Here is a 24213-nt window from a genome sequence, read left to right as displayed (position 1 = left end):
ATTAAATAACTTGAATCTTCAACTCCGAGGAGCAAATACACATATCTTGGATAGGAGTGATAAAGTTAATGCTTTTTGTGGAAAATTGGAATTATGTAGCAGAAATTTAAAGCAAAGAAATCTAACAATGTTTGAAAAGGTGGATAATTGTACTAAAACTTACAAAGCTGAAGAAGAACATATAAAAGTTGTTTTTGTAACCACTGAAAATCCTTTAGCCATGCTGTCAAAGAATTTTAAAAAGTATTTTCTTGCTGACGACAAACTGATAGCAAGTTACGAGTGAGTTAGGGATCCAATTCATAAGACTCCTGAAGGGATTGATGAGGATTCAATTGATGAGGAAGAAAAATTCATAGACTTCACAAGTGGCGAAACTAGAAGGCAATTTAGTAATAAATCACTATTTGAATTTTGGGCAGGAGTAGAGGATCATTTTAATTGCACTAAAAACAAGGGCATTTCGCATTCTATTTCCATTTTCAACATCCTACCTTTGAGAAACTGGATTTTCTGCTGTAGCTACTTTGAAGACAAAATATAGATCTCGGCAGAACTGAGAGTGGCTATTTCTAATATTAAGCCTTCCTTCGAAAAACTTTGCTCTGCAAGACAGGCCCCAGGAAGTCACTAATAATTATTAAATTTGTTTTAATTTAGTATGTTTTGATTAAGTAAATTTTGATTTAGTAAGTTGTTTTACTTTAATAAGTTATTAAATATGTCGAAATGTATTTTGTTTTCTATGTGTATGTGTGCTTACCTTTCAGTCAGTTAATCAATTTTTTTAAATAATATTTTCTCTTGGATATTCTCGCCCCCCCCTCTAGTCTGCTCGCGGCCCCCTAGGGGGGCGCGCCCCACAGGTTGAGAATCGCTGTATTAGTAGAATCTTAAACTAAGAATCAACGGGAGTGTTCTTCAATGCTTAGCCTCTTCGTCTAGCGAAAGGAATCCAATATATATTTTCAATCTCTTGTTGAATGATTTTATCCAAGATTTGATCAGATGTATTCTTTTCGTATTTCAGCTACTCATTCAGCACCGAAGCTTACTGCGTTATTGAGTTCATACTACAAGGATAGACAAATAGACAATAAAAATTTAATTAGAAATATACAATTTCGTATTAAGATCAGATAAGAAATTTCACTTGTCCATTGGGTACCATTTTTAAGACAATTAAACATAATGTGAAAAACGTTTCTTTTCGGTTTTAGAGGGGCCCAAAACGGAGATTTATCAAAATCCCATGTCTAAATTTTTTGGCGATTAAAGTACCTTTTCTTTATATAACTTTACGGACCAGAAGACAAAAATCGCATGGAAATCTTTTTAGTTTAAATTATTTCAAGCAATAATGCAGAGGTTTCTGAGAAAATTTCTGCATGTTTGATTTGTAAATTATCTATTTAAGGCATATTTCGGAAATGTTAACAGCAATTTAACTGAATAATTTGATTTCTACTTTATGTTGAATAAAATTTATGCTAAAAAACGATTGCTTGCACAATCCAAAGCTTCTGAGAGCATAAATAGAGCGAACGCGTTTTTCCAGAAGATATTAAACAGTGTGGTTAATTAGGAATTGTTACCAGCACGAGATATCTTTCATTAGTAAATTTGAGCCTTTTGGCGGCATCTCTTAAAATGAAAATTTTATTTCAGAGTCTCTTGTACTATACCAAAAAGTCGATGTTGTTTGCGAGTCGTAGTTTCCCAACAAAGAATTCAGGTGAAATAATTTCTGGCTGGAAAATAATCCCAAGAAGAATTTTTCTCTGCTTTCAACATTATACGGCATACCGATGACATTTGAGCTGGCATTTCATAAGAAATTTTTTGATGGTAGAAATGTGCCACTCAAATGAAGTTAATCAAAAGGTAAGAATATACTCCCATGAAATGTCATCAAAAGGCATTAAATACTCTCATTACTTTTTCACCTTGAAACTTAAAATAAATTCACTCCAAAGACAAAATATTTTTCCATTAAAAAAACTGAATAGTTTTAGGACTTAAAATGCCTAATATCTTGAATTTGTATTTACTTAATGTCTAGAGTTATTCAAAAGAAATATACTCAGTCAATTATTTGTTAAATTTCAGTATTAAAAATTCGACTATAACGTTTTATGGTTTAACTCAACGGTAACAGATTAATGGAAAATATACGTAAGTTAAAAACACAGATGCCTTATCATTTGAAATTATTAATTGTCCAAATTTAATGATTCACTGTCGGTATCCGTACTCCCTCGTTTAAAGTGCTTAAATTTGTTAAATAATGCAGAGAAAATAATCAACAGTAGCAAGAAAGAATTAGAAAATAATAATAAAATAAAATTACAAATAATAATATAATTTGAATTACTTGAGCCTGATTTCAGAATAGCATATCAAAGAAATCTCAGAGATAAAGTTTCAATTCATCAGTGATCAGCAGAAATATTATATTTTAGTATTATAAAATACAGTCTAATATCATCTGCTTTTCACCATTATATCTCTTGAACAGTTGTATAAAAGCCTCACTTTTTTAAAGAATACAATAAACGAATACAGATTTGATTATTATACTCTTAAAGAAATGATGATGAAAAGAAAACGTTTTAAAGGCTGTGTTGATGGTAGCGATTACACTGGAATAAAAATAAAATAAACTCAGTAAATCATGAACGAAAAAAAAAATGAAACAAAGACAGAAAAACATAACCTTCTATGACCTTACTAGATTATTATTTAAACATGACCTATTTTTTAGACCAGCGTCCCGTTTTTACACTGGAAGTAGAAGAGCGGATTTAAAAGTAAAAAAAAGTGGATAATATTTGAAACGTTAAAATAAAGAAAAATAATTATTAAAAGAATTAAAAAAAATATCTAAAATAATACTGAGAAAAAATATTTAGCTTAAGAGAAAAAGAGAGGTAACAGAAATTATTTATTATACATATATATATATATATATATATATATATATATATATATATATATACGCAAAAAAAATAATAATAAAGCATAAGCGCATTTTTTTTTTATTGAACATTTATGAATCCCCCGTGCACCACAAAGTATCACACGGGGCTTACAGAAGTAAGTATGTAACACATTACAAAAAGAAAAATAAGAAAATTTAACAGTTATGAAGGATTACATATGTCAACAATAAATTTACAGAAATTTTCAAAAGCACTTCTAGTGGAAATAAGTTGGTGAAACTCTGTAGGCCAATTTAAATTCATGTGCTTAAGAGCCAGTCTTAGGATCTGTCTCTCTTTGACAAACTTGGAACATAGAAGGAGCACATGTTCAACATTTTCCTCCCCACCAATATCACAATCGCAGGAAGATGACGGAAACAAATTAAATTTGTACAAGTAACTTTTGAAGTTACCATGACCAGTTAGAAATTGGGTTATTTTGTAATTAGTATAAAAATGATGGCATGACAGTCTCTTATTAATGGATGGAAAAAATTTCTTTGTTAAGCTCCCTTTATTTGAAAGGAGGTATTCTTGATTCCAAGACTCCACCATTTTTTCTTTCGTAATCTTCTTGTAAAAGGATTTAGGAATATTAACGTCAATGTCGATTTTGCGCTTAGTGGCAGCTTTAACAAGCCAATCGGCCCGCTCATTTCCATAAATGCCCGTGTGTCCACGAACAAATGCAAAACCTACTGAGATATTTTTATCTTTCAGGCTTTTAATTTGCTTTTGGATTTCAACGATTATGTTGTTAGACGAAGAAATACACTTCAGAGAATCCAAGAATGATAGAGAATCGGTACAAATAAGATAATCTGAAATTACACTATTTTGTTCAGCGATCCATTTGATGGCGAAGTTTAAGCATAAGAGTTCAGCTACAAAAACTGTGCATTCATCACGAATTCTGAATTGAAAGTGCTCGGATTCAATACCATCCCTGAAAACAACAAATGCGAAACCAACTCTACCATCAATTTTACTGCCATCAGTATAGCAAATAACAGGAAAAACATCCTTGATTTTATCACTAAATTGAATAATATTGATAGCGGTTCTCTCTGAGGGATGAGGTAGAAAAGATGGATACAGAATATAATCATAATTAGAGATGTAAGAAGCAGAGAGATTTTCCTTATAGGCAATATTATAAAGAATAACAATATCAATTGGAGGGAAGCCAGAAATTGCATAAACAGACTCGTAACGGTACGATATCCGCGTATGACCCGCAAAAGTATCCTTCTTTGTATGCGTCGCAGATATTTAGAATTCACCTTCCTTTTAAGCGCTGCACCCCAAACTCTAGACCCATACATTATGAAGGGTTCGATTCCTTGTTTATAAATGAGCGAATGTACGTTGGAATTAATACCAAACGTGTTGCGTGCAATCCGATTTAATCCACGCTGCAATTTGTCACATTTCTCTGATACGTAAATTAAGTGTTGCTTCCTCGAAAATTTACTATGAAGAAGAACCCCAAGATATTTCCTTTGCTTTACCATAATCAAGGGAGCTCCGTCGAGATAAAGCTGAAATGCATCATAGCAAACGTTTCGTTTTTCAATAGCCATGACTCTGGTTTTTTCAGGATTAAATTCTAATTTAAAATCTTTTGACCATTCGGAAGCGAGGTTCAAAGTTTCCTGTGCGTGTAGGAATGTCACTGGAAGATCCTTACCTTGGAAACAAATTAGGATGTCATCAGCAAAAGCTATGATGTCACAGCAGGCCAGATTTTTAAGTTTAGATAGGAGATCATTGATAATGATATTCCAAAAAATAGGTCCAGATACTGATCCCTGAGGGCAACCCCTTTCAACACGACGGATTGCTGAAGTTGAACCCAGTTGCATTTTGGCCATTCTGTCATTTAAAAAGTCAGCAACAAGTGAAAAAATGTTAATCGGAATATCCGCTTTTTTAAGGAGATTCAGAATGCAAGGTCACCATGCATTGTCAAAAGCACCTTTTATATCAAGAGAAACCAAGATTGAGTGTAAATGTTTCTTTTTACCTCTCTGAACAATCTCATTCAAACGTAAAAGAGCGTCTTCAGTACTTTTTTGAGGGGTAAAACCATACTGATCACAAGAAAGAAAGTCTCCACGGCGCAGGTACCAGCATATCCTGTTAACAAAAAGTTTCTCTAAGCATTTACCAAGAGCCGGAAGTAAGCTTATGCATCTAAGGTTATCCAAATGGGGAATTCTAAATTCATTTATTTTGGGAATAAGAATCACCTGTTCAAGTTTCCAAGCGCGTGGAAAAATACCTGCATCTAGGCAAACATTAAAAAGTTTATGAAGAAAAGAAGGGAATGCCAAGTGAAACTGCTTAATAATCTCATTTGAAATAGAATCCGGACCAGGTGATTTATTTGGCTTCAGCATAGAAACAACTGCATTAACTTCATCATAAGAAAAGGAAGGATCAATAAGGGAAGAGTAAGCATTACGAGCGGTCTGACGATACACTTTCTGTAAGTGATTGTCATTTTCCTCTGAATTAAGAAGGACAGGATTTCTGAAGCACAACATTTATTGTCTCATTTAAAGAGGTGGTTGTTTCTCCCGTGGGTAGATTAATACCAGTTATTTCAATTTTTTTCATGAATTCTCTTTTAACACCATATGTATAGACCTTTTTCCACACATTTTGAACATCAATGGTCAAAAGAAATGCCTTCCAAGAATCAGTTTTAGCATCAATAAGCATTTGATTATAATCTTTTCTGTATTCAAAATATTTATCTTTATATAGCTCTCTAACAGTTGGATTCCTACAACGCTGATATCTACGCCTAAAGGCATTAAGCCTCTTTCTCGCACAGTCAATCTCGATTGACCACCAAGGGACATTATGCTTGCTAGACTTCTTAATAGGTATTGAGTACAAGCATGCCTGATAAAGAACAGAACCAAGTTCCTCAACAACTGTATTTAGGCAAGAACAATCGGTACAACTGTTAAGAGTATCAAATATACGAGTTATGCGAGAAGAACAATATTCCCGAAAACGGCACCAGTTTGCTTTCTTTGTATTGAATATTGTAAAAGGAACTCTTGATGTTTCTTGTAGGACAGTGGAAAGACAAAACTCGAATTCTATCATCACATGATCAGAAAGGGATTCATTCTCAGAAAGACACCAACTCGAAATATCTTGGAGTAGATCCGAACCAACAACTGTAACATCAATATAGCTTGTACCCTGAGATGCACGAAAAGTAGGCCCACAGTCTTCGTTAATAATAAATAAATTGTTGGCAGAAATAAATTCACACAGCTTATCTCCCCGTGTATCTGAATAGGGACTAAACCATAATTCGGATTTGCTCCAAACCAGCCGATTGAGATTCTTGCAACAAAAAACTTGGCTAATTTTATGGAGATCCGAATCAATGTTTTTTGAAGGTTCAAAATAATATGAGAAAAGAGTAAACACATCTGTGCCTGCGGCAACTTCTAAAGTGACCATATTGTAATCAGTATTCTTATAATCAAGAAAAGCTGAAAGATCACGTGAACGAACAATAATGGCTGCCTTAATAATGTCTGAATTAGGATCATAAAAAAGTCTGTAAGTACTGGGATAACCCGGAAGAGAACTCCTGTAACTATGAGGTTCCTGAACCAGCGCACAGTCAATATTATCTGCTTCCATATTTAAAATAAGTTGCTGAGTCGCAGATTTGGATTTATGAAGGTTTAATTGCACACACTTCAGAACTTGTTTATCTGACCTAATCATAGTTAATTCTAGATGGAGTATTCTTCTTTATAAAAATATGGCAAGGACAGCACTCAGAAAAGGGTTTATGATTAACATTGACTTTTTTATGCATATTGTTGGTTTTATGATTGAAACGGATGCAGTTTATACAAGCCACTGCATCTCTATTCGAACAATCTTTCCCTTTGTGTTCTCCAGAGCAATTAAAACAGGCTGTTGGTTTATTACATTCGTCAACACGATGGTTGTATCCAAGACACTTAAAACATCTATTGATGATAAGAAAATCGTCAACATCACAAACACTCCAATTGATTTTCAGTCTTGTTTGTCGTAGAATACATTTACGAACCATGGGGAGCGTTTCAATCACAACATGCCTCGTATATTGGAAGTTTTTTAAAGTAAAGCGAACTCTGCACTGACTCAAACTTTCATCAGATACAGCAATTTCAGGATTTTGTTCAGAAATCACTTTTAGGAGATCTTCATTAGTAATTTCATTAGTCACATTTTTAACCAAGATGGCTGGATTCCTCCTTTTAGGCAGAGAAGTATTTAATTCCGGAGATTTTTCGTTAAGTTCGGTTAAAAGTCGATTCCGATCATTTTCAGAAAAACAGCTTACTAATAGTTTATTACCTCTAATATTTTTCAAGTTACATACACCTAATTTAGACTCTGATGGATTTATTTTTAATTTAATAATTTTCCTAACATCATCAGAAGAGCAATTTTCTGAGTCTACAATTAGACAGCAATTCGAAGAAAATGAAGACTTTTCTTTATCTTTCGTAAAGTTAGATGGCGCCACAACACTAGCATATGTTGGCTTTGTAATGGCTTCCCTCAAACTTTGTTTACAAGCTTCCAAAGAATTAGTTGCCTTTATTCTTTCAAAATTCTTATATATAGAAGATTTTAACTCACCCAAAGCTTGCCTGGCCTCTTCACGCACCTGTTGGTTCATATTACATTTCGATAGAAGCGCTGATTCAACAATCTTGCAATGTTTTTCAAGAGCTTCGAAAAACACGTCATCCGCCATTGCCGCCATATTGGCTTCCAATCATAAGCGCATTTGAAGTTCGTTATTTAGAAAAAGTAACAAAAGAGCAGTTCTTGAATAGAGTGTATCAAAAACCACAAGGCTGTTGCTAATGTTCAATTCACACTCTCAATTCTGGAGTTCAAGAAGAAAACATGGTAAAATGCATTTAATTCTACTGAGGCTTTTAAATACAATAAAGTGAACTTGATGTCTCATGATAAAATCCAAAGTGTCATATTTCGTTGATGTCCTAGAAGACAGACTTGCACTTAAAAGTACCAAATTTCACTCAAGATTATTTGGGACACTCATGGAATGCACCTCAGGGCTATTTCTTCGAAATTTGTTATTTTTATATTATTTGAAAATGAAACGAAATTGTCGTGGCTTTCATGCAGATTTTTGCCAGTAATTTCCGAATGAACAGTTCTGAAGTAAATGAGGAAAAGTTGCATCCGAGTTTTTAAAAATTGATAACGTTTAATTAAAATGACGAATCGCTGAAACACTTGCAGATCTTTTTTAAAAACAGTGAAGATAAAAACTTGTTCAAACAATACATGAATCATTTTGTAAATTTTAGGAATTAAAAGTATTTTGTTCTGGTTTTTTTTTTTTTTTTTTTTTTTTTTTTGCTGCTAGTAGAATAGAAATTAAAGCAAGAAATAGAAACAGCCTTATTAATACAGCTGTTTGAACATCGACTGTCAAAGCCAGATTCATCAGACTATTTGTTACATTCAACTTTGTTTGTTTTTTACTTTTTAAATCTTTCTCTTTCCATTATTGATTAAAAGAGGCAATATCTAAATTTATTTTTTTATGACAATCATAGTTTATTTTGTTTTTCTCTATTTTGAGCTAAGAATTTTCAACATGCAGGAGTTATATTTATTCAGATTTCATTTAAAGATATTTTACTTTATTGCATTTACTCATTTCTTTCACAATATTATTTGAAGTTGCTGAAATTTGTCAAATAATGTACAACAGTACAATATTTAAAAAATATGTCATCAATTAACATAAATATCTATACAAATATTTTGATAAAAGTACCTATGAAATATTCAAATCTAGGAATATAATCTTAAAAATGCTAAAAACATATTTACTTATGCAAATAATGTATCTTGTAATTAGATCCAATTTTCTACCAAGTGCCTGGGCTTACTAGATTTTTCTCACTAATGACTGAATTAAAAAAAAAAATTAGTTTTTTTTCAAAATATGCATTTGGCGATACAAATTGACGTCTTTCTCATTCTATTAGATAATGAAACACATTTTAACGTGATAAAGCGTTGAAACAAAATCAAAACAATTTTAAATTAAAAGAAACTCCGTTTACAAATGAAAAACTGTAAAATAAGACATAACTTATTTTTGCCGAAAATAGCGTTCATTTTAAAATTATTCACATCTTTTAAAAATACTTTGCAGATGAGATTCCGTTTCCCCACTAGAGTTGAGAAATCTTGCAGGCAGGTGTCTCCAATGACCGAGTGATAAACGAAATGAGAAATCCCTCCAATTTCAAAACACTTGAACTTCAAACATAGACACCTGCATTTTATAACCAGCTGCCAAAGAATGCGTCATTTAGGTCCTTAATACGCGTAAAAGAAAATTTGGAATTTTACGTTATTGTGCTCAGTTTTCTGATTTCAACTATTTTCGGATTTTGAATTGTCGTCAACCATCTCATTTGATTCAAAGAATTCTCATACCGGATGAAATACACAGATAAAATTAAACTGTATTATTTGGTAAGTTGAACTGATTAGATTATGCTAGAATTCTGATTTTATTCTGAAGAACAAACTAAGAAATTAACTTACATGGTTTTAACTCGTGGTGTTCAGAAAACCATTAGTGGTATCCAGTTAGAATTCACCACTCCAATCTTCCATAGCATGCCACAGCAGAAGGAATTCATTGAACCTGATGGATCTTCAGCAGATCATGAATTGAATTGAATCTCTAACCCTTAATTCTGTAACATTATCTGAGAATTATCGAAACACTATTGAAAGTTTTCCTTCTTCACATTAATTGCAAAAATTCAATTTGATCATTTTTAAGTCTTTTTCATACAAATAATATTTTTCTGATCTATTTTTAATCTGCATTATGTAAAACATTAATGACGTAAATAGGATATTATATACTACAATCCTATAAAAAGGCAGACATGATATTTTGAATTCGGTTTACATAAATATGTGCAATGCATTATTTTACACTGCATCCTTTTTTCCAAATCGTCCACATTTTCAAATAGTATTGTAGAAAATGATAAAAGGAAAGATTGTAAAATCTTATTATCAAGAAAAAAATAGTATATTCAGATTGAAGAAATAATAAATTTTCATAGCAGGTGAAGGAGAAATAAAACATTATCAGCTGATTGTTCAAAAATGCGATTTATTTTTGTAAGTTGTTTTTAAAAATGAGAAAAAAGTTCGAGATTTAGAAATTTAAAAAAAAAAATTCTAATTAGATTAATGAACGTATACTAGAATTTGTTTTCAGCTGTTGACCTGTATCATATCATTAGAGAAAATTGTTCAAACGGATTTTTTAAGAATTTTTTTTCATACTCTGTTAAACAAGAGAAAGTATTTTAATGATAAAAAATAAATCTATCTGGAGATTTTGAATTATCTCCATGTTTCAGATCCACCGAAGAAGCATTTCCAGAATTATGTCTGCTAAACTATCGACAATTTAAAAACGCCACATGCTACCGGTATGAAATTTGGTATATGGCCTTCGAAAAGCCTCCCATTTTAATCTGAATACTTTGATGAGGTTTGTTCATTTGTTTATGAACTCAAATCGATAAACGCATACAGTACGCATTGTTAGAATTGTCGACCGTCTGTTACTCTGTATATTTGCTGAACGTGAAATAAACTTTTTTTACTGTGCAGAAAACATGCTATATTGTGTCAGTAAATGAAAAAGTTCCGTCTGTTGTTTGTTAAAGATTATGTCAATGTGGATGACTTGATTTTTGTTGAGAAAAAAAAAGTTATTCTTTTTGCCCATAATAATACTTTGAATTCATATTTGGGAAAATTATCTGAGACGCTGTGCAATTGGAGATAGCAAGTTTTCAAACATTCAACCCAACTGCTTTCATTTCATATTTAACTTAACATGGCAAACATCTTTTTTTTTTTTTTTTTGGTTCTAATGTAAAGGGTGTTTCGAATTTAAATATCCTTGTTCAGAATTTGTGAGAAAAAAAAAAGCTGCCATCTTATTGTCAAAACTGGATGGTATGCATTTAAGAACATGCCAAATAGTGGATGCTAAGAAGGATTAAAAAAATGTGTAAAAAAAAAAACGATTTTTACCTCATGCAATTTTTTGTTCAGGGCTAGACTGTGATTGGGACTAGTCTCAATTTTTCTCCCCATTGTTTCGAAATAGGAGAGTTTCATTCTTATTTCGCATAATCTCATAAATGTTAAAATCCATTTTTTAATAATAAAAATACGTCTCATTTTTATATTTATTTTCATTTAAATAATATCATAGAAAATAGGATATTTATTTAATATACAGATTCTTTTATTAGGTCGAAAATTCTCATTTTTTTTTTTTATTAAGATGTCAATAAACGGCAAATAGGAATTATAGGAGAAACTAGTTTATCAAAATTTTTAAATTTAGTAAAACTAGAATAAGTACTTTTAATAAACAATATTATCATTATTTTGCATATTGTTGTTAATGTGCTCTAAATAGGATACGGATTTAGGGTCTACTTAGTTTTTCAGAAAATGCAGTAGCACTACGTTCTGACTCAAAGCATTCTACAATTTTATGAACTATGTATCATTCAGAAACAAAGCGGATTAAAAAAAATGTTGATATTTTTAATTATTTAAAATTATTTTTAGGACAATTTAATTATTTTAAAGGTTTATAACCATTTTTTTCGCTCAACTAAAAATTCAATATTCGCATCCATTTCAGCTTTATTGTGTACGCTAATAGTTTATGACCCCATTTTTTTCGCGATCCCCATAGAATAAACCGATTGAATAATAATTTTTTCCAAGAATAAAAACTGTCATTTCCCGTTCTTTCGATATAGGTAGAGCATCATTGACATTTTTTAGTGATAATCTAAAGTGGTCACGGTGATATCTTCAAGTGGATTATCTCTAATAAATTATTATAATTATAAAAAATTCCCGATTCAAGAGAAATATAAATAAATAAGTAAAATTTAAAATTTTGAATCATCGTTAATATTTTAATTTTACATATATACGATTTAAAACATTCATCAAAATGTAATATTGATAATTACATAGGCAATAAATATATTCAATGATGTATCTAGAAAATTTTATTTGCTATATTTTGGAGACTTCAGTTTTTCTTTTTTCAAATACAGAAAATGACATAACTTCAAAAAAATTATAATAAAGACGCAAATATTAGCTAATGGTTTAAAAAGAACTTAACTATCTGAGAAGCAATCCTTCTTGATTTTTGTTGAATATAATATAAAGCACAATAAATTCCCAACAGCGATCTCTATTTTTCAAGAATTTATTAAATAAAATCTAATTGGATGCAATCCATTTTATTTCCAAATTGTCAATGTCAGTTTTTGCATACAATTAGCCATTTATAAACGATTACAGAATCCTCCCCGAACCAAATCTAGAAAAGATTTTGATATGATTACATCAAACAACTTCACTTTTGATTTAGTACAACGAAAGAATATCAGCAGGGAAGAAATTAAATGAGTTATTAACAGAATTTTTTCAAAGTAAAGTTGCGTTGAATATTTTAAAACAATTTTGGATAATTCCATTGAAATAAAAATATTTTATATTACTTCTCCTAATCCAACTTATTTATCCTAAATTTCTGATTGAGCCAACCGGGTCGTTCAGTGTTAATACTTCTAACAGTGTGAGTTAGGGGAGAGGCATATAAAAACATATTGAAGTAGAGAATAGTTTATTTTTTTTAGATGATTTAATATTTTTTTATGAAAACATGTTTCAGAAAATTCATCATCATGTTCCTTTGAGAAGAATTATTTTCATCTTAACTTTTCTTTTATCTGTCATTAATCAGTATTTTTGCATTCAGTTTCAAATTTAGGAATCAGCATAAATTCTTTCGGAGGAATCAGTAGTAACTTCATCTATAACTTGATCCCAGTTTGATCACTCAAACGGGGATCAAGTTACAGATGAAGGAGGTTCCCGTTTCTATGGACAAACATTTCAATTCTTAAATTTATATTCACTGATCAACATTCAAAACATAGTTTAAAATGCATGCTTACTTACCCACATTTTAATTACAATCACACTCAACACTGTTTTATTACAACGAAACTTTTACCAACAATTTATCCAAGTGTTAGCTGGCAATTGTTCTCAGGTCGAATGAACTGTATTCATTCCGTAAATATATCTTAAAAGATGAATATACCAACGCCTCCCAACATCCAGCATAAAAGGATGTCAAAGTCAAACTGAATACTAGAGCCAGCAAAAAAAAACAAGCTATGATTATTTTTGGGCGTGAACGACGCATAATTTAATTTAGTGAAAGCTTTATTATATTATCCTAGAATGGTTGTGTTAAATATGTATGAGCAAATGAAGAGGTCATTAGTTAAATGACCTCTCTACCCATTAGCATATCACTTTTCAGACAAAAAAAAAGGAAAGTGAATGGTAGCAATGGGTATTTTTGCTTTCACGCATGTTAAAATAGAAAAGATACAATGAGTTTCGTTTAATGTGACTGAAAGTTCATAAAATTATTTTTAATGAAATAGAAATAACACTGCTATTTTATATGCAATCAGTTAAATATCGAAAATATCTGAATGCCAAATACTGAAATAAGAATATATTTATTGATCCAGATAAATGTCAGAAATATATTTACTAGAATTGGCTTTAAAAATATCCAACTAACTTTTAGAAATAATCATTTTCAAGGGAGAAAAAAAATAGATCGAACAGAAAAAAAATCCATTTACAAAATTTCTGCCATTTTTTTTATAATTGAAAAAAAAAACTTTTCAATATGTCAGCGTGCACGCCATTTAATTTGCCATAAATGATATTTAGAATTTAGTATTCTTCACTTCAAATAAGAAGGGGGGGGGAAATGTGATACTTTTTAGTTTAGCAGATTTTTTTTATTTTTTTTATTTAGTTTTGAGAAAAATAAAAACATCTGAAAGTGTAATTGAATAAAATAAATCTATGCAAAAAAAAAAAAAAAAACCACTGCAAATGTATTTCACAAAACAGCTGGAAAACTAATAATTGTCAGAAATGTCTTAATTCAAACTGCTTTATCAAACCAAAGAAATTTTTTTTCGGTTATTACAAACAGTTCTTTTTCGTTGCTTTCGAAAACCAAAATAAGTTGTGATGTTTACCCATTTCTAAGAAGTCAAACTTCTGAAAATATTTGCAATATCAACCATTTTCTGTTTAAATATCTGATTAGTGCATTGGATAAAAAAATTTCACCATTTAAACATATAATCTAATCAAAGCTGCAATTGATTTAAAAGACATAAATACTTGGAATATTTAAATTCTTCAGCTGCCCGTTATCATCTTATTAGGACAGAAATAATAAAAACTGTGCTTAATTGACTGTCGTATATTAAAGTGTTAAAGTAATTATATTCACATTTATTTAAAAACTAGAGCGACTTTTGGATTTTCTTTCATATTTAATCTTTTGAATTATTATTGTCCTTAATCACTTTTTTTTTTTCAATTAGTGGCCATAGTTATTTTCAATGGGTTAAATCAGTGCGAAGAATCAAAAATAGTAAGTGAGCTGTGTCATTTGGATACTGTTCAAAGTAATGATTTATACGAATCTAGACATAATAGAACTTAATAATCTGTTCAAAGTTGTTACCATTTTTCTTTAAAATAGAGTCACCCTATTTTATATTTTGTTAAAAATGAGAATTCTTTAAAATTAATCCAATTATCTTTCATTTTTATTTTGCCCTAGTCACTTCCAAGTAAAAATTCGGTACAATCTGAGATACTTCAAGGTAAAACCAGGTCAAATCCGAGCTGAAACAAGAGTTTCCAATTTTCTCCTAAGAAAAATAAAATGACGCTTCAGAAGATTTCCAATTTCTCATTTGTAATACTAACCTCTAATGTTTCACGCGATTCAGATATGATTGCATTTCTACATTGAGAGATGATTTGATGCGTTTTCCGGATCATTTCTAATATTAATGTTCGGTATTGTGTCCTTTTAGAAGACTTATTTTTCACTGAAATTTTGTTTTGATTTAACTTGAAGTTTGTTTGGCGATTATTGTCTTTTGCCTGTGGTCAAGAATTGTTGTTTAACCCATTTTTTCTAATTTAAGCCATTTTTTACAAACTAAACTTAAAAAAGAACAAAGTGTAAAATTTAAAATATTGAAAGATCAATCTTTTCAAATGAATTTTTATTGAATTTTATACTTGTTTGGCTTTTTCCTTTCTCGCATATGAAATAAAGAGAAAGCATTATAATCGACAAAAAAATTTCAAATCTGAGATTTTGACTAATCTCCGCGTTCAAATCACTTCGATTTCAAAAAGCACGTTTTTGGAATTATGCATGACATAGTTTTTTTTGTTTTTTTTTTTTTTACTATTATTTCTTCTATAGCACTTAAACAGTTAACTAGTATTTTCGACGAGTATACTCGTCATGGAAAAAGTACAACATTTTGCGTTATGACGAGTTTATTCGTCAGGAATAATAAGTAAGGACAATTTGCAGTTTGAATTACAATTTTAGTAAAAATTCCATCAGATTCGTAAATTCAAACATGTTCGTAAATTCAAGATGTTTAAAATATTTTGAAGCCGAGTTGAAATCAAAGGAACAAATAAAAGATTATTAATAAATTATTATAAAAAAAAACTCGCATATAATATGAATTGTTTTTCTTAAATGTATCGCTGTGTTGTATTAGTCATCCAATTTTTTTATGTTTCTTTTAGTTCATATGCAAAAAATGTATGTTAGTTTAAGTAAATAAATAAATCTGATTATTGAAATAAAAAAATAAGTCATTTCATTACAAAATAATTTCATATTACACATACTCTGTGTTTGACGAGTGTACTCGTCATCGCTAAATTTTTTCAACATAATTTAGATACGCATTTCCGGAAGAGGGCGAGACAGTTAATTGTTAATAACATAAAAATGAATTATCGTAAATAATTGTTGCGAAGAAAAATAAAAATTAACGACTGGGAAAAGCGTATACGGAATTACAGTACAGAATCCGTTGCTCTAATGCTTTATCTCATACGTTCATTTTATTGAAAGAGCCTACATCCCCCCCCCCAAATTACACAGTACCAATCACAAGTTTTCGAAAGTCATTGGAGACTTGAGTTCATGATTTACTTCATCCTTAAACAAAATTCCATTATACGCGGCTCGAATTATTTATCTTCTTATTTCATGCATCCTAGAAATCACATATAAATTATTCCATAGAATTTAGACAGTTATAGAGTAGCATATAAAAGGTGATTAAAAATCGTCTGCGATTTCATAAATAAAAAATTAAAAACGAACCGAAGTAGGATAGATTGCATGAAAGAGCATAACACGGAAACTTTTAAGAGACTGAAATTCAAGCATTGATAGGTTCTTGTGCCCTTAAATCTAACAAATCCAATACAATTCAATCAAGCATAATTTTGAGTATAATTCGGATGAGTTTCAAATTTTTGCTACTAAAAAAATATGAGAACGCGGGCTGAATTGGAATGTGCCACACGTATGCATCAATTCTTCGTGTGAGTGAGCCCTGTTGCGTGTTCTTTCCTACTATTCTATTCATTTCGCCATAAACATTGGAGCGATAAAGTAAGTGGGGTACTGTAGTGAAATACAGATATATATTCTGATATATATTGCGTCTTTACATACTTTTATCGTTCTCCTACTTCAGTATATAGAAGATTTTCCCAATGCAAAAAGAAAACATTTTTACAATAAAATTATTTCCTCTATATGTAAAACTTTTAAGGCAATATTGAATTATTTCAATTCAGATACCGATTTTTATTTTTTGTGTGGATGAAGTACAGAAAAAACATTTAAATCGTCAAAAAAAAAAATAAAAAAAAAATAGAACTTCAGACTTTCTGAATTCGAAAAACATATTATGGCTGTTTTTCTGTGAAAAGGATAGCTCAAAATCGCTTCGAGCTGGATATGGATTTTCGACCTAATTTGTATCAAATCCGGAACGAACACGACGGAATTCGATAACAATCAAATCTAATGACAGAGATCTCAAATATATCAAATTTTGAACCAAATCTATTGATCGTCGCATGTATATACACTCAAAAACACGACAAATAAATGGAATTTGATATAAAATCTTGTGGCTACAATTACAGCTCTTTTTCAAATTGTGGCTTCAATAGGTCCAAAGAGAGGCGTCCTAAATATACATTCGATTTTCTGGTGCATTAACCGTATCCCAACGATTCATCGCCAAAAGAATCGTTAAAGATTATATGCTATTCGATTCTTTCGTGATTAATGTTTTCCTAATAATACATTAGAGCATTTAATAGAGTAATCGCAAAAAATTGGGTTGGGGGGGGGGGGACTGCTGATTTTTAATATTATTTATGTTGGGTGAAAAATAATTGTAAGGTGTGCGTATGAGCTAGATTGTGGGTGGTATCATAATTAGCTTCATAATAAAAAAGCTGAATTTTCAATTTTTTAAAGTATCCTTAATTAAAATTGAATTTTTTTGTTTGGTCTGTGAATGATGAATGAAGTAATAAACAGAGTTGTGAAATTCAAATTCTTAGCAAAAGAGCTCTATCGGATTCCAAGTGAAATTAAATAGCAAAAAATGAAATTCCTCTGTTTGATTTAGCAAGAACGTGGACTACAAGTGTCGCCCTCGTCGTTTGACAGTTTCACTTCAGTGCAGCACTTAATTATTCTTCAAATGCTCGCTTTTTTAAAAAAAATGTTATGTATGTTAGGAAGTCCTCTTTAGTATTCGAAAAGTGGCATTAATCTATGAATTCAAACAATTTTAAAACCATCTAGTATTTGATCTAGATAGTTTAGATTGAATCGAATTTAGATTGAATGCGAGTTACAAATTTGGAACTCAAACAAAATTTATTAGGATTTTTAAATTGAGTTTTTTTTACTTAATATATTCCCGATGTTCACATTTCAAATATAAAGAAGGACAAAATACTTTGAAAAAACATCCATTCATTTTTGAGATACAGTCTTTTGAAAAAGTATCTTAGAAGAAAGTATATTTTCTATTTATTTTATAATTTGTAGCAATCATGTTTATCATCATTTTATTCGGTGTTTTTTTTCTGTGAATTGTGTTGTAACTATTTTAGTACTTTATTTAGTTTTTATTTTATTAAGAGAATTTGAAATAAGTAAAAATTGATGGAGATATGAAATTTTCTTTTTACTGTTTTCTCACCTGTTTGTTGTCTCACATATGTTTAAATTCATCTAAAACTGCATCATAATATATATTGTTCGATAAAATGAATATTTGAAAGACCTGCTGAAAGTACATTTTAATGACTTTTCCCAAAGCAGTGTTTTAATTATATTGAAATATTATTGAAACGTCTTTCATGTGTCTTAATTTCTGAGGAAATTAAATAAAATTAATAATGAAGATTTTAGTGAAACATTAAAAGAAAAGTTAACATGAAACATTAAAAGAGAGGATGCATTTCATGTTTCAAGTTCTTTCAGATAGTTAGAAATCAATTTTAGTTTAGAAAGACAAAATTCTTATGTGTGAGCATCAAAATATTTCTAAAAAATTAATTTTTAATTTCAATTACAATATCATACCCAGTTTTGTTCCAAATAAATTTATTTAGGATAATAAGGAAAGAATAATAATAATAAAAAAAATTAAGTCCTCTGAAATATTTTGAAATTATAAAAAATTCCATATCATTTGACTTTTTAAAAATAATATATTTCGTTTTAAAGAGTTTTTTTTTTAAGATCTTTGACTTATGTATATTTTAAAACATTTGCATAAAAAATTTCACAACCTTAAATGAATAATTCGCAAAAGTGCCTTATAGAATTCGCCGCTCCCACTGAAAATCCATTTTTAAGTGAAAAAAATGATTATAAATTAGAGATACCCTTCTGTGTTATGTTGCATGGTAGCGCTCAAATAAGTTTTCATAAATTTTTTTATTGGAAAATTCGCAAATTCGACGAAAAGAAAAATACACCTCGCTTTATGTTTATCATCGTTACTAATGGAATTCATATACATCGAGATCATTTTTGTTTACTGTTGCATAGACAAAATAATAATTCTCACTGATGTGTAGCGGAACCACGACGGACTTTTAATTACGAAAATGGACATAACGACTTTGAAACAGACGAGACACGTGTACTTCGTCTCCACAAGGCAGGCAGTCCAAGGTGATCCTTGACTCTATGCAACATTTGTTTGTAATCTTTTTGAATGGGACAAAGGTTATTCTCTAAGGTATATGCTGAAGATTTTCATGTTTTCAAGAATATGTAAACAACTCCACCCTCCGAATATCATTCTTCAGCGTTTCTAAGCCTCTTATTGCTGCCTGCTTGCGAGAAAAATAGTTCCAAAGTAATTACTTTCATAGAAAAATATCATTTGGAAGAAAAATTTAATCATAGTTTTGTAAAAAACTGGTTCGAAATTTTACATTTAATTTTTATTATTTATCTTGACACATGAAAAATTGGAGAACAATAAAACTCGATTATGATTTATAAAATCAAGCCAAACGTTGAATCGGCGACAATAAATAGAGTACTTTTCCGATATTCTTAATTCGAAGTCAAATCCAAATTTCAAGTTTGGAGAGGTCACACTTATTCAAATTTCAAGGAACAGGGACTAGTAGAATACTGTTCTGGCATTCAATCGACATTTCTTGAAATGTAGACTAATATCTATTATTTTCGAAATGATTCTTAAGGGAAAAAAGGCTGAATTTCGATTGGCATTACTGTTCGCAGTGGTTAGTTAAGAACAAACTTCTATAGGATGAAGCAAGAAATATGGTTAGCAGTTCGAAAAGCAAACAATCTTCTATTATTATGCTGGTGTTTATACATTAAACATATTGCAGAAAACTACTTTTTCCGTAGAATCATACACTATTATATTTAAGTTCAATAGAAATGTTAATACGAATATTTATAAACAAACCAAGAATTTCATTTGGAATTCATTGCATGAAGAATAATTATATAATATATTCTTATACACAGACAGGAGACTAATAACAGCTTTCTTGTTGCTTTTTTTTTCTTGCTCCATAGTTTTCGTTCTACTTCTAATTTTAGACCTATGGCTTCCTACAAAGCTTTATCCATCGTGTTGGTGCAGTTGCTTTACATGACTTCTTACAGCTAGGGATTGCAATACCGGACCAAAATTTCAATACCGGTATTCGGTATTTTTTAGATCTTAATACCGAGATACCAGTTTTAATACCGGTATTAGAAATTTTAGAAAAAGAAAGAAAACACACGTGTTTCTTTGTTTTATTTGCCAGTTTTATAAGAGAGTGTAAATATCACAAAAAATATGTAACTTATAAATTATAACAGTATGTAAAGAATCACAAAAAAGTAAAGGAACAACTTATTTATTTAAATCACAAAAAAGTGTAAATATCACTATTCAGTCTGTGGTACTATTACAGATTTTTGAAATGTAATCTTAAAAAACATAATGCATCAATTGTACTGTCATTAACCCTGAAAAGTAATTTTGTGTAAACATTTCCAGCTGTCGAAAACGCTCTTTCGGCATCTACGCTAGTTGATGATACTGTTAGCAATGCGCGATGCACTTTTTCCAAGTATTTACCTCTAAATCCCTCATCTTCAAATAAATCAATTTCTCGTCGGATGGTTTTGGATATAGCTGATTTCTGTATTTTATTTTGGTTCGTTGAATTTTTTTTTTTTTTTTTTTATTATTTATCAGTAATTCTAATTTTTGTTCAAGAGACAGTTCCTTTTCACTATCGACATTACTGTATGTTGAAATGTATTTTGTTGCATTAGCTGTTAATAAATTAAAATCTCTCCGACATAATGCCTCTATAGTCAGTTTTATTGGAAGTAGAGCTGATATAGTTCTGAATATTAAGTCGAATTCATTATCTCAAAAATTAATTTACAGGTTTAAGTCGATTATTGCTTTTTGGACTGGATTTCTAAATTTCAAAAATCGTTCCATCATTAGGAGTAAATTGTTCCAACGTGTCTTAGAATCTATTATTAACATATATTCTGTTTTATTTTCAGTTAGTATATACTTTTGTAATATGGCATTTTTTGTAGGGGAACGTTTAAATATCTTAACAATTTTTCGAACTTTATAAATTATAGGAAGCAATTTTTGATAGGTTAATATTTCATCCTCATTTACAATATCTTCTTCAACAATTACAGTGTCATTATCACTCTCACTCTCTTCAATGTCGAAATCCGATATTTGGTATAATACATCTATTACTCCTAATTGAATTCCATGAGCATAGCACAATTGCTGATTTGCACCAATCAACTTTCCAACTTTTTTCGTAACTGTTGCTCCATTAGTCGTTATAGATACAATATCTTCTTTCAAGGATAATCCATGTTTCGCTAATTCAGATATAAGCAATTAATTAAGCCATTCATTAGCTAATTAATTTCGCCCGTTAGGGAGACATAAAAACAAAAACGTATACTATTTTGCTATGTTGACGATCCCTGAACATATAGTGGAGACAATTTAAAACATTTCTAATAAATACCTAAAAACCGATATTTAAACTTGTGATTACCGGTATTACAAAATTGTACAAATGGCTCAAAATACCGGTATTCGGTATCCCTTCTTACAGGAAGAATACTTGCTTCTATCATTTGATGACTTTTTACATTTTGACATATCAACAATTTTTGAAGTATGCGAATACATCGTTTGGGGTTGAGGAAAAAATATACTGTATTTAACCACAATATCACACATATCTGATATACTAATATCATCAGTATTTTCTAGAATGATAGTTAAAAAAGCATATATATCGTAGCCTTTGAAGTATTCAAATAATTAATCAATAGTTGCGATGCTCAGATTCAGAGAAAATGGCTTACCTATCCTGTTTGGCTGGTACAGAACATTTCTCTGAACGGTTCATGCGAGCTACATAGATTCAGTTTAGTCCAGTTGAAATGGAGTGATTGGAAAACATGAATATTTTCCCCAGTGATGAGAAATTTGCCCCGTTATGTAAGGGTCGTAAATTATCACTAATGCCAGATGCCGACAGAATTCAAATTGGACGTGAAAAATTCTGTTTCGGTCTTAAGGTAAATATCCTCTCTGTTTTTGGAAGTGCGGAGTTTCAGTGCATCAGTGTTGATGTAGTTCAATCAAATCTCTTGTAATGAATGCATTGTTATTATAATCAAGATTAAAGTAATAACCAAGATTTGACATATGGTCAAGTTAGTTATTGCAATATTATCGTGGATTTTGAAATATATTTTCACTCATAATAAATATTTGTCACTTAAGAATTGTTACGGCTAAGATAATTACACAAATTAACATGAAAAATCATAACTATTGTGTATAAGTTTAGTATGTCCCAAACAGCTCACTTAAGTTTCAGTAGCACAGACCTTAAAAGTGTGCGTTTAGTCCTAAACATGCCTCTATTGGACATTCTGCAAAACCACAAATGGTAGAGGGTTGTATATTATTAATGAGATAATTTCGTGATGAGGGAAGCAGCAATAGTTTGCTTTTCAATTTTTTTTAAACATTGCATTTTCTATTTCTAGAAAATACAATGTTTAAATAATTTGAGTAAACCGTCATTCAAACATCTCTTATATGAGGAAGTTATTAAAGGAAATAATTGGATTTTTGCTCAACACGCAAAATTATAGTATGCTGGGTTTTAACATTCTTGCTTTCATTTTTTTAAAGCAGTCGAAACCCGGAAGAGATCGAAAACCTGGAAATTTCTGAGCATTGCATTTAGGGCATGTCTGTTTAATCGATAAAGAAATGAAGATTCCCACAAAAATGGTAAGAAAAGTAATAAGAAAAAGCATGAATAATAATTGGTATTCGCCTTAAAAATATTAGGGGAATATACATGTTGTACAAATTTTTAAAAAAATGTCTAGCTCATCATGTTATAATAAATATGCATGAAGTATTAGTGTGTATAAAAGTTTTAATTAAAATTTTTCCTTAGACACGTATATTTTGATCTGAAAGACTCGATTTATACCATAAAAGACAGGTCATAATAAAATAAAATAGAGTCAAAATTAGAATAAATCTACAATTTGTTCGAGTTTTAGTATGAGAAAAGAGTCATTTCTATCAGTCTTTAAGGATCGTTTGTCTGAAGAGTAACTAATTCTCTTTCCAGATCAACACTTTCTAGGAGGCCCCTCCCCACATCTGTTCACTCAAAGAGTAGAAGGCTCTTATTGGAAGAATAGGAAGTTATTAACAAACATTACATCAGTACAGTGTCAAACAATATGTAAAAAAATTAAGATACAAAGCAAGCTCAAAAGGCAAAATGTATGTAGAAAAATTAAAAATCCATCATTAAGATATTGTGAAATCAAAATATATTTGCTAATGATGTAATAAAAATCGAAAATTAAAAGTAGCAATAATAAAAATAATTGAAGATTTTAAATTTTTTTTTTAATTAAGCTTTAAAAGGTAATGAAAATAAGCACTTTTGTTTCTTTTTTAGGACTGCTCTAATGAAAAATCTAGTGCAAATATACTAAGAAGTCTTAAATAAATTCTCTCCATTTCATCTGATTATTTTATTATTAATTGGCCTATTTTCATTGTTCTTACAATAAGCTTCTTGAATTACCAACTCTGGAGCAAGCAACAAATATCCGAGAAAAAAAGCAATAATGTTTCAGTATTTCTGACTAAAATTTGAAGTACTAATAACATAAAAGGCACGATTATAACTTATCAAATCAGATATTGACGGCTTCGTCATATGAAAGAAATTAATATTTAAATGTTTTAATATTATAGATAAAAACGCTAACATCCGTGAAAATTAACGCATTTTTAAAAAATACAGGATTATTGCAAAACAATAATCGTGATTCGAAATTATTTAACTTTACTTGTTATAAAATATTACTTAAATTTGCTAATCGGTGGAGGAAGCAAATGTTTACGTGAAACATCAGATGATGCGCTTACTCATTTTTAACAGGAAAGAAGTCATTTCATTTATGCATTGGCTGATATCGTACAGACGCCTTTTTTGAGCTCTAACA

The 24213-nt window shown here is 30.1% G+C and overlaps 1 protein-coding gene across 4 annotated transcripts in view; it reads right to left on the bottom strand.

Moving 5' to 3' along the window:
• The window catches only part of LOC129960677 (protein tyrosine phosphatase domain-containing protein 1-like), a 149888-nt gene that overhangs the window by 56078 nt on the left and 69597 nt on the right, over positions 1-24213 (bottom strand). For 2 of the 4 annotated variants that reach the window (XM_056074238.1, XM_056074242.1), the window contains exon 1: positions 7659-7776. The exons of the other annotated variants lie outside the window; for them this stretch is intronic. In XM_056074238.1, the coding sequence (XP_055930213.1) occupies positions 7659-7776 (118 nt within the window). Of the gene's footprint in view, positions 1-7658; positions 7777-24213 lie in introns of those variants that run through there. 4 annotated transcript variants of the gene reach the window in all.

The sequence above is a fragment of the Argiope bruennichi genome, chromosome X2 (genome assembly GCF_947563725.1).
Source record: "Argiope bruennichi chromosome X2, qqArgBrue1.1, whole genome shotgun sequence".
In the NCBI taxonomy this organism is placed as follows: domain Eukaryota; kingdom Metazoa; phylum Arthropoda; class Arachnida; order Araneae; family Araneidae; genus Argiope; species Argiope bruennichi.
This window is presented reverse-complemented; position numbering and strand designations above follow the sequence as displayed.